The sequence below is a fragment of the Ylistrum balloti genome, unplaced genomic scaffold (assembly GCF_031769215.1).
Source record: "Ylistrum balloti isolate Yb309-2 unplaced genomic scaffold, AGI_CSIRO_Ybal_v1 Utg370780, whole genome shotgun sequence".
NCBI classification, from domain to species: Eukaryota; Metazoa; Mollusca; class Bivalvia; order Pectinida; family Pectinidae; genus Ylistrum; species Ylistrum balloti.
The window spans coordinates 1,392,738-1,405,368 of NW_026782456.1; the positions used below are offsets into that span (position 1 = coordinate 1,392,738).

The following is a 12,631-nucleotide window of genomic DNA, read 5'->3' on the forward strand; positions in this document are numbered from 1 at the left end:
GAAAAGTGTAAATATGCGACAATTTTTCCCATACCCTTTTACAACACTGCTCTATTAAGTTACCCTTTCTCGTGCCCTGATAGTGATTTAGCGTGTGTGGTCAAGTGCTTTATAACAAATATGTACGTTGTACATATGTGTATATAATAAGACTTTGGCATCTTACCAAAAGTGACATGTCGACTGCTGAACAGTTTTCACACATTTGAAATATTATCCGAAAACAGGATTGCATCATGATAGGAGAAATCCTCTTGTTTGAATTTGCTATAATCAAATAGCCTACTTACTGATATCTTAATATTTCTATCTACAGAATGAAATTGATTTTATGGCGATCGACATTGGTGGCGGAGAGACAGGGTTACTAGCCTGGATGTTGAAACGCAATGTACTGAAGAACGTTAACCAACTTTTGGTCAACTTTCATGGCATCACTACAGACATCAGTCAATCTGTTTACGTAGAACATCTTATGATTCTAAGTGATCTATACACAGAGGGTTTCCGAACCTTTCATTTTCAAAGGAAATTGAATTGTATATTCAAAGAGGACAAAGGAAAAACCGGTTGTTATTCCATCTATATGGTAGGTATTTTTCTGCAAATCTACCTTCGTGTGGCGTAATTTATGATATTGATATTGTTTTACATCATACTCAGTGAATAGTGACGGAGTGAGGAAGCTAAATAAAGGACCGGTATGTGCCTTGTTTGTGTTTATATTTATATCAACAAACTACAAGTTTACATGTTCTTTTATTTACTTACAGATACGACGAATGCCGATGACAGGTCCGCTCGAAGTATATGGCCCAGATCTAATAGAAAATAAAACGTCCACAGACTTGGCCTTTATGTATTCGAGGTAAGAATATGAGCAAAAGAAAAATCTTCCAAACGATATTTTAAGTTTAGGTACAAGTTTAAAATCTGTCAAATTGTGATTTAAATAAATAATGCTTTCACGATATCACCGAGATGACATAATCCTCTAGGTCATCGCGTTTTGAAAAAAGAGCAGGGATTTTAATCGTTGTTTACGTGTAATATTTTATTGTAAATAATTAATGTTAACATTGGTTTATCAATCTCTTTCTCTACTAGGGCATGTTTTAATGATCTTTGTCTATCCACTATTTTATGATCTTCAGCCAAACAGTAAAATCATGTGAAGAAATTGAGAATGTCTACAATATCATACATGTTGATTTTTTATGACAAACCGTGCGTCGTTTATACCCAGGTCTACCAATGATATTTCTCAACCACTTTAGAAACTATTAAGTCAGAATCTCATTATGTTTGATGGCAAATGCGTACTGCCATCTCAGTGGATATCTTAGGAGCCTTCTGACAACTGTTTTGCCTTTCTATAAGTTAATCATATTTTGGATACAGTTCTGTTAATGATTTCTACAATTATCAAGGTTCAGAATAAAGTGTTAATACAGTTTTCAAACGTACGTTGTATATTATATATATAAAGTTTCAGTAGTAATATCTAATTCTCGTTCAATTAAGGAACATAGCTGAATTGTTTCAATGTTGCTTGAATTGATAACCAACGAGATATGCTCATTGTATAAATACAACCAAACGAGTTATGCTCATTGTGTTAATACAAAGAAAAAATAATTACCTTTCAATACTACCCTTTTACAATACACTGTAATATATTTGTTCTGTAACGCATATTTATTGGATAATATTCATGATCTAATCCCCGATATCCTTATGAATTTTAACACAAGTACAAACATGGCGGCCACCTTTCCGATTCAATTAGGTGACTGACATCAACATTGGAGAAATCTACTATGACATACTAAAATATGTCACCGTCTGAAATACAGAGTACGATAATAATATTTTTTTTTTGTGACATGCTCCAATTATTGACAGTTCTCCTATTCAAATGATTTTGTCGGTAACGTCAGAATGTCGATAAAACGATAACCGTTGCAACATATGTTATTCTCAATCTAGGGATCGTCGTCAGTCATTATATTACAACCAGATAAAATTATGAAAAATGACATTGTCTCTTACTTTTACTGGTCAGGATAAAAAGATAGAGAATGATCCATAAATCCCAATCTCCGTTAAAAAACACAAAAATAAAATATCAACATGTCAACATAATCAAATGATATTTATAAGGATGGAATTAGAATGAACTAAAAAGTTATACTATGATGTACTCATTCCTTTAATCATCGGTTTATTCCATACTTAAATAGCCTGTTGATATCATCACAAGTACACTGTAAGGAACTGGTCCGTCTAGGAAAAGTGAGTGACGGAGGATGGGACGTGTGTAACGACACTAAGTACAGACTTTCTTCACCTTGTCTTGTCTACTCATTCGGAATTGACAACGATTGGTCGTTTGATGACGACATTTCCACTACTTTTGGCTGTGAAACTCATTCATTTGATCCAAGGTAAAGATCATTTGTCAACTGTCAAATCGCCAGTTTGGAATAATTACCGTTTTTGTTGTTTTTTTTTTTTTTTTTTTATTATAATTGTTTTTCAATAATTGCTATTTCGCTTGTCCTCTTTGGTTTTATCTATAAAATAAGCTTTTCATCAATACTTAACTTAGAAAATTAACGAAAAACATAATCACAGTAACAAACCAAACAGGCATGACCACTGATAAAGTCATAATAACACGTTTGATTTCGAAATAAGTATCTTGGCAATTAAGAGTATGATGTCCATGACATAAATACTATGTATGCCATTGCTATTGATTCTATTATTTGTAACTTAATATAAAATTTAACAGAATACTATATCCGAACAGTAACTTTGAAGAGCAGTTGTTTTTAAGAAATTCTTCATTCATCGTTACATAAAAAAGGAATCTTAAACGAGATTTTATGAAAACAGATTCATTAGATACGTCACAACACAATTCATGACACAAAGAGGAACATCATGGAAAGGCAAACATGATAGCAGCTGTAGGAATAGTTGTAAGAGGTAGTTCAAAGATACTACAAAGCGCTACAAAGATTCACTGTGTCTGTGGTAAATAACTGTTCATCACGCAAGTTGCATTTATTAAATACGAATAAATTCGATTAGATCCTCTCTTCTTTCATTTCGAACATCTGTCTTTCCTGACCTACTTCAGTCTTAATGAGCAGTGACGTGGTGCAAAGCCATCCTGAAAACAAAGAGAGACGGTTTCGAGGTCAAGATGAAATGAATTGATGCAAACAGTATTTCATTCACGACTTCTTTGCAGCTTATTTACAAACAAATAATATTTGAAAAGAAATATCCGTCTAGATAACAGAAATATATATGTTCCGTTTACATATAAACCCTCCGATACCATATGATTGATTTTTTATTGGTCTTTATCAATAATTAAGACAATAAAAAAGAAGTAAGTACAGAAGCTTATAATTATATTAATAAAAAGCAAAATAACAATACCATCATATGAATATGCTAAAATACACAATTCTGGATTTTTTTTCTGCTGATCCAACAATAACGACCAATATGGAATGACATATTGTGATAATACTGTGTGCATTTAGATATATAGATATCAGTTTTTGTATCAAACGGACATGAAATGGTATTAATTTAAATATATATATAATCAAAATTTATGTATATGTTAATTTTAGACAATGTACGTTAAAATTTTATCTACATATACATAACAAATATTTTCATGTTATAAAGTGATATCAAACTGTACCAGAGAGCCTATATATAATGTATACGCTAATCAATATGGAGATATTATTAATTCAAAACCCTGCTATCATACTATTATATTACATAAACATTTTGCATTTAATATCACCTGCCATGACACACGTGTTTATGTACAACATGAAATAGAATGTTTAAGTTGTTGAATATGTGGAAGATTGCACAAAAGATAAATATGTTAACAACACGTTTCTGCATAGATTTATACTTAGATAAAGTATATCAAATAATGAGTATTGTTATTACTAAAATCACAGATTGTATTTTTTATTGTATTTACAATTTTAGTATGGGAATGTTGGATCACCAGCGATCGAAAAAAATCACATTTCACAATATTGGACTATGGGGAAAACCGAGAGGATTGAAAGGAACATGGACCATGATGAACCTCAAGGAGATTATAGATATGCTAGGGCATACTGGGGTAAGTAGTCCTATTAGGGTAAGTGTTTGGTAAGTCATGTGTGTCAGACTGTGTTATGTAACATATCTGAAGGAGTTTTTGCAGTTATTTTTAACTACCGAGAAAATGTTCGTTGCGCTACATAAATCATAGATAATAGGACAAGTGATAAATTATTGGTGTATTTATCAATGTCTGTGTATACAATATACTGTCTTATAGGGATAGCTGGTGTATTTATCAATGTCTGAGTATACAGTATACTGTGTTACAGGGATAGCTGGTATATTTATCAATGTTTGTGCATACAATATACTGTCTTATAGTGATAGCTGGTGTATTTATCAATGTTTGTGCATACAATATACTGTCTTATAGTGATAGCTGGTGTATTTATCAATGTTTGTGCATACAGTATACTGTCTTCTAGGGATTACTGGTGTAAAGACTTATCGAGTTTCGTGTGTACATTATAATGTCTTATAGGGATTACTGGTGTAAAGACTTATCGAGTTTCGTGTGTACAGTATGCTGTCTTATAGGGATTGCTGGTGTAAAGACTTATCGAGTTTCGAGTGTACAGTATACTGTCTTATAGGGATTACTGGTGTAAGGACTTATCGAGTTTCGTGTACATTATAATGTCTTATAGGGATTACTGGTGTAAAGACTTATCGAGTTTCGAGTGTACAGTATACTGTCTTATAGGGATTACTGGTGTAAGGACTTATCGAGTTTCGTGTGTACATTATAATGTCTTATAGGGATTACTGGTGTAAAGACTTATCGAGTTTCGTGTGTACATTATAATGTCTTATAGGGATTACTGGTGTAAGGACTTATCGAGTTTCGTGTGTACAGTATGCTGTCTTACAGGGATTACTGGTGTAAGGACTTATCGAGTTTCGTGTGTACATTATAATGTCTTATAGGGATTACTGGTGTAAAGACTTATCGAGTTTCGAGTGTACAGTATACTGTCTTATAGGGATTACTGGTGTAAAGACTTATCGAGTTTCGTTTGTACATTATAATGTCTTATAGGGATTACTGGTGTAAAGACTTATCGAGTTTCGTGTGTACATTATAATGTCTTATAGGGATTACTGGTGTAAGGACTTATCGAGTTTCGTGTGTACATTATAATGTCTTATAGGGATTACTGGTGTAAGGACTTATCGAGTTTCGTGTGTACATTATAATGTCTTATAGGGATTACTGGTGTAAAGACTTATCGAGTTTCGTGTGTACAGTATACTGTCTTATAGGGATTGCTGGTGTAAAGACTTATCGAGTTCGTGTGTACATTATACTGTCTTATAGGGATTACTGGTGTAAGGACTTATCGAGTTCGTGTGTACAGTATACTGTGTTACAGGGATTACTGGTGTAAGGACTTATCGAGTTCGTGTATATAGTATACTGTCTTATAGGGATTACTGGCGTCAGGACTTATCGATTTAGTAATATACATTATACGTCGTTTTCTCCTGACGACTTCTGGTATTATGACTGGTCGCGTGATTGTTTGTGTCATTCTGACAGACTTATAAATATTGACGAAGTTGATATCTATCATTTCATTATCTATTAATTACTTCTGATCTTTTCCAGAAAATTATCGATATTCTTAAGATGGATATAGAGTGGGCAGAATGGGAGGCTATTCCGAATATGCTTGCAACTGGAGTGTTGAGAAATGTTAGACAACTCTTTGTCGAATTCCACGGCAGTCCTGGTCCAGATTCAAGTTTACTGTCAAGACTGACCTCTTTACGTGGTATTTACGATCAGGGTTTTAAATTGTTTTGGTCTCATCCTAATGTAGTGGGAGACAATCCCAAGATATTCAGCGTTACAGGGAGAGAGGTATCAGGATGCTATGAAAACTATTTTCTTAATACAAATCTTATAAATTTGAAATAAGTGTCTACGATAATGTTATCTTTTTCAGTCTGAACATTCTTTTGTATGATGCAAGGAAAGACGGGTTCGGGGTGATTGCAGTGTTATCTTACTTTATACTGTTGTGCAACAATATGTTACTTTACCAGTGCTGCAACATTTTAATTCAGATCCTGGACGTTCCATGATAAATTCTTGACAATTTTGGGTCTTCACTGTATATCACTGGGTCCCTTGATACGGTTATTGTTAGATTTACAACTCTTGTTGAACATTCAAAGAAGAGTAATTGTATTAATTTTATTTCAGTTCGTTTGAGAAAGTCTTAAGGGCATGGAATACGATTTTGATAAAAAAATAAACAAAACATCAATTTAACATTTGATAAAAAAATATTGTTTTAAAAAGAAGAACGAATGCTCACGGACGTTCCGGTATATCTCGTTACCTTCAAAATGTACCTGTAGTATAACGAATCCATAGAACTGAGGTTAGACAATTTGTTCACACAGGTCCAGTCACCTCTGAGTAAATGTGTGGGACAAATGTACATGAGTTGTGAGCGATTGCTTAAGATTTGATGTGCGTTTAGCAGTGTTAAAACTATACGTTGATCAGTAGGTATGTAATGTCTTGTTGACATCTCATGGTTCTCGTCGAGACTTCTCTCAACCAACATCTTTTTTAATTGCAGTTCATACTTTTAAAGCTATTGTATTAGTTTATGCTGGTATGGCTTGCAGAAGTAAATGCTAATACAATTAAGTATTTTTTCAAAGCTTTCTTTCAATTATCAAGCGGACTTAATGAGAGGTCATGCGTAATTAGGCTAACGAGAGTGACATGCATATGTATAGGAGAGGACCTCTCCGGATTAATCACTTAACCACTTTTGCGTAGTAATATTTCAAAAGTTATCAATGCGAATCCGCCCTATTTTCTCCAGTTCATCACTCTCTTCACCAGTACGCGGTCGTCCACTAGGGAGATTTTAAATATTTTCTCAGAAAATTGATTACGTCATTATGATACTATGACAGGAGAATGGAAGACCTTTTCATACAGTAGCTCAATACTGAAGGGTGTGAATAAATTTAAAAATCTAGCTAGTTCACGGAAATTCTGGAAATAAAGGGATGTTTTTAAACAAACTGTTGTTTGTGGTTGTGTGATTGTATGGAATGTGGCTAACAACCGTCGAACGCTTGTGATAGTTAAGAGGATCTTATGATTATCATCAAGTAAATGTTTATGCTGAGCGATTAACTGCACTGTGTTGAGTTGTGCAAGGAGTGTCTTTGTGCATTGTCTGTAATAATTCTTCGAATATATATAATTATGATCTAGTTTATTTGAATTGATAAGTTACATTTGTATCTGTGTGCTGGGTTTCTAGATGATATTTCGACTTCACAAGGACTGACATCAGCGTATTCTCAAAAAGTACACAGAGGAAAAAGAAAAAAGGGAATGTGACAGATCCAGACTATAATTAACCCTTGAACCACTTGTATTTACAGCATTGGTCGATGAAACGAGGGCACCTGTCGCGCACACGTTACAGCAGAACATTTCCTTGTCTACTAAAACATCATTCGTCTCTAACGGGTAGACGCAAAATCTACTCTTGTGGTGGTACATATATACAATGGTCATGTGCCCTAAAGATCACCATGTCCGATTGCCACATCGGGGTCTCCATAATGTGTACACAAGGATATACAAATCAAAGCGTGCGATTCAAATCGTTCAAAATATGACCATTTTGTACTTTTTCTTATTGCGCACGGACAGTAGCGATATTTCGGATATCTTTTAAGCCCGTAAATATCTTAATTGTGTATGGTTCATCCACAATGACCGTCAAAGATTGACCAGTCAAAACAAATATTCATATTTCTTTTTTGAAACTAGCTTTCCTCTCATTTCTAAGAAATGCATCATTGCAATCTAATTTTGGGTATTACGACTTGAGCATATAAAACAAACCTGGATATGAATTTCGATTCCTTCGGCTGTAGAATTTTAAAAACACTGATGATTTATCTTTAATATTTCATGTGGTCACAGGATAAACTTGGAAAACGTCTTCTTCCTTCCTATACATAAATTTCGAATTTTATTGGCTTCTAAAGTTAAATATGAAAATTTCCTCTGACTGACCAATGTTTGTTTAGTGTTTTGGATTAACCATACATGATTCAATCTCAAATATGGGTAACTACTACCCTGGAGAATATCAAATAGAATGTATATATGCTAAGTCCCTGGCAGCTGCGAGGTCACGTGATAGAGCCGTCACACCCGACCTGGTCGGATGTTTAATATTTCTCCTATCACAAAATACTGAATGTGAAATTCCCCACGTGAACATATTCATACCCTTCTCTCGTGATACTGATAACTTTGGACTGGGTTAAGATTTTACTGTCTGTCGGTGACGTCATTTATTTGTGAGTCACAATTATGTTTCAGTATTAGGTTAAAATTGTAACTATAGAAAGGTATCATTATTATTATTGTTTAATTAATCGATATGTAAAACAAAGTCCATGAGCTCTCTAATGAAGTCATGAATGAAATTGATAAAACAGACACAGTCAGTCTAGAAGTGAGCGTAATGTAATTATTCAAATTTTGTATTGCATGTACGGGTAGAATAGCTAAGTGTGTGGACAAAAAACAGGGACGTATAATTTTGTTTGAATCGAATTGAATGCTATATACTTGTTTTTATCTTCACTTGTCACGCTTCATTAACAATACATTTACAAGACCTAACTGGCCCAAGATCCTCAAGTCAAGGTTTCATAGCCACAGTGACGGCTCCTTTTACACTAGCTACTTGTGTACGGCCGTTGCCATGGACGTGTGTACAGAAACAAAAGATATCGATTTCTATTTACTTTCATTAACACTGATGTCGATTTCTCCGAAGTTTAACTTTCTAGCTTATATTGAAATATGGCCAAGTGAGTTACCTTTTTGATCAAATGAATCCAACAATTTGAATGTCAGTGTCGAATAATTTCATATCAAGTTTTAGTTACGTCATATCTTTATTATACACGTTCAAATTCATAAGAAATGTCAATACGGATCATCAATGCTTCTCTCCCTTTATATCTAGATCGTGCTATCTATAAGTATTGGACAATTAAGAATTAATTATCAAACTTTTGAAGCAATAACAAACTAAGATTTTCTGTTTGATATTGTCGTCAGATTTCATCCGCGTTGGCCTGCATAGAGGTCCGCAACGGTCATGATTACACACTACACTACTGGGAATATCACTATAAAAAGTCAAGTCCGTTCCCAAAACGTATTAAGGAATCAGAATTCGGGGCTCGTATTCATGAAACCGTTCTCAGGCTCAAGCATGAATTGTGTGCTCAAGCCGTATGTCTTGTTTAAGTTAAAAATTAATAAATAAGGCTGATTTGCCAAAGATTTTAAAGAAGAGTTTGAAGGACTTTAAGTCAAAGTTATATTCAATGTTTATATTTGACATTTGTATTATTTTATATGATGTAGGCAAATCATAAAAAAGGCTGCTTGAACACAAAATCGATACTTGAGCATGAGAATGGTTTCCAGGCTGGTGAGTACGATAAATGTTACGGAAATCCGTTCCACAACATTTCCCTCTGGATTGGGATTTTTCCGCACTATCGGCTTTCGGATAACCGCGGGTCTACTGATTATAAAATTAGTTATAGGTAAGCATGTTTTCTGTATATTTTAGGCTGAACACATGTGTATATATAATTATATCTATCAAGGTACAGACTGGATTATTATCTACTCTCATAACTATTGTAAAACCCCTTAGTCGACATACGACACTCTCATATTCAGTGATTGGTCAGAGACCAGAAATCCAGAGACCCGGAGAGATGTGTTGTTCCACCTGCATTTCTCGCTGGTCATATCGGAAAATGATGAGTTAGAGAGGAGCATGGTTTACTTCACATATGTGCAGGGCCACGTGAGTATGTAAATACCCGTGCAACATCCAAGTATGTAAATACTAGTGCAACATCCAAGTATGTAAATACTAGTGCAACATCCAAGTATGTAAATACTAGTGCAACATCCAAATATGTAAATACCCGTGCATTATTCACTCTCCATACACCTCACGTACTAGTTAAGACAAGCACTGTCATAATGCAATGACGTTTTCATGTAATAATTCTGTTCTTTCAAAGTGTAAAAATGTCATCAACATTGAATATAAATGCCATGTACAGCAGGCGACATGTTACATTATTTCACAAGTGAGTCACATAATTCAATACAAACTTAGAATTAGGTAAAGCAGTGTAAAAATTTAAACTATATCTTACAGCTGTTTTGCTCTTGGATTCGTCAGTGATGCTAACAGCCTACATTTTGAAATCTAAGACACGAATGAGGAAACTCGACGGTGAAGACAACAGTCAATATCTACCAAGGGAGACTTAAAATTCAATACATTTCATAATGTTCATAGATCTGATCTTTTTAGAACGTCAAATACATTGCATATTCTGACAGGCGCCACTATCGGAATGAATTTAAACCGTAAAAGCATGGAAAATGTCTGGGACACAAACGTCCACCAACAATGTCCATCTCGTGGACTCTCGAGGAATGTACAAATGTCACAGAAGTTAAAAGTGCGAAACCTCCTCCGACTGTGAAGGAACTCGGAAGCTTTCTCAGAATGACGAGTTATAGTTCACGCTTCATACCAGACTATGCCGCGGTCCGAAACTCTACCAGTCCCCCTCAACCGTCTTTATATATAAACATAATTTTTCCATTACATATACCGAAATGAATGGTATGAACAATGATCCACGAATTCTACTCCTCAAATGGTAAAGGAAGAGACCTCTGCATGATGCTCCTAACAACGTATTATCTTAGTTCTTGATTAAGAAGTTATAGGGGATTTTCAATGTTTTTGTTTTCACACAAGGAAGAAAAGGTTGCAAGCAGTCCTGTTTGACGGCCTGTGCAATGTGAAAATTATTCCCACAAATAGACGCTTCATGTATCATTTTCAACAATAGTACACCTTCATGAAACTACATACCAGCATGTATTTATATAAACATCTGATGCAAGACACGATAGTGAACGGCAGTGGTATGTCACAGTTGTGGGTGACGTTATTGTATAGTACACAACTCGCTTATCCTTACCTACACGTACATTATACTGTATATTGGGTTTCTAATGGGAATCAAAATACGCAACCAACCTATCGAGGTTTGTATGCGAATCTTCATCTGATTTCTCATATGTATTTGTAAGTGCAAATGGAGTATATGTCGTGTTCCATGTTTTCAGTTGTGATGTATGGACGATGGACGCCATGTTACATGTTCAACTCCAACTTTATTGACCTTCCATACAGAAGAGTTCCAACAGTGTTACTAAATACTATAGGATGGCAATATATAGGAATAGCGACAACAACCGAAAACACTACATCCTTCTCCTTATAAAAGAAAACAATATATGAAACTGACTAGAAATTATTACCATAACTGAAACTAGTATTTAAAATTCACTCAAGTTCATAATAATACAATGAAAGAGTATGTGGCTTAACAGTTAAACACTTCAGATAAGTGTCGGATAATTAAATTGCAGTGTCATTTGTGTATGTATATATGTTATCACTCTACTCAAACAGAGGGATTGTAAAGAAATTGTTCAAATAAAATGAAATATTTCTGAGGAATTTTTCACTCCTACAGTGTTGCTTATTTTGTTTCACGAACACTATAACACATTTAAAGTCATGTTAAAAAATTGATAAACATTTATACACCGTCTAGTTCCTTATTTACACACGATATCGTTCAGGAAGGTTTACGACGCGACCACTACGAGTGCACTTGACTGGTGACCTTTCTGGGGAAGTTGATTTTGAGGGCATCGGAGTAGGTTTTGACACATCTTATGGATTGTCAAGTGGTTTTGGTTCAACCATTTCCGGTTTATTGTCAACACTGTCTTCCGGTTTCACATAACTGTCACACGAAGGGTTATCCGATAAGTTGGCACGGGTTTAAGAAACCATCTGTTCCCTCGATACCGTCTTCCTTTGCTGTCAACAACGTATGAACGTGGGGTATCATGGCGTCGAACCACGGTCCCCGGTTCCCAGGTTCCTTTCTTAGGCTTGTTCACCATAACGCGATCTCCTGGATCAAGTTGTTTGAGTGGTGTTTGTTGAGCATGTTTGTTGAAGTTTTCCTGCTGTCTGGCTCGACGTAATTTCAGACCAGCATATGTACACACATTGTTCCGATTTGACATCAGAAGTGGTGTTGTAGTAAGCAATGGTGACTTAAGACGACGTCCGAAGAACATCTGTGCTGGTGACATCTCGACACCATCGATTTTCGAATTCCTGTACTCCAGCAAAGCTAGATATGGGTCTTTAGCCTTTATCAGTAGTCTTTTAACTGTTTGGACCATACGCTCAACTTGGCCGTTAGCTTGAGCATTGTATGGGCTTGACGTGGTATGTTCAAGTCCGTATTCTCTTGCGAACTCTCTGAATTCCAT

At 35.0% G+C, this 12,631-nt stretch overlaps 2 protein-coding genes across 2 annotated transcripts; one reads left to right on the top strand and one right to left on the bottom strand.

The window, feature by feature from the left end:
• Positions 1-214: 214 nt before the first annotated feature.
• On the top strand, positions 215-6,741 carry LOC132558349 (probable methyltransferase-like protein 24). Its single transcript, XM_060222896.1, has 5 exons — positions 215-589; positions 774-868; positions 2,244-2,447; positions 4,036-4,174; positions 5,768-6,741. Exons 1-5 carry the CDS (start codon positions 332-334, stop codon positions 6,077-6,079), a joined length of 1,008 nt encoding a protein of 335 aa, XP_060078879.1. The 5' UTR covers positions 215-331; the 3' UTR covers positions 6,080-6,741.
• A 5,341-nt stretch (positions 6,742-12,082) lies between these two features.
• Positions 12,083-12,631, bottom strand: LOC132558338 (uncharacterized). Its single transcript, XM_060222885.1, has one exon. It carries the CDS (start codon positions 12,629-12,631, stop codon positions 12,083-12,085), a length of 549 nt encoding a protein of 182 aa, XP_060078868.1.

Excerpts from the sequence above, each read along its gene's own strand:
- LOC132558338 (XM_060222885.1), bottom strand. The coding sequence starts at position 12,631 with ATGGAATTCAGAGAGTTCGCAAGAGAATACGGACTTGAACATACCACG.
- LOC132558349 (XM_060222896.1), top strand. The coding sequence starts at position 332 with ATGGCGATCGACATTGGTGGCGGAGAGACAGGGTTACTAGCCTGGATG. Across the intron at positions 590-773 it reads GTTGTTATTCCATCTATATG|ATACGACGAATGCCGATGAC; the intron begins GTAGGTATTTTT and ends ATTTACTTACAG. Across the intron at positions 869-2,243 it reads TTGGCCTTTATGTATTCGAG|CCTGTTGATATCATCACAAG; the intron begins GTAAGAATATGA and ends ATACTTAAATAG.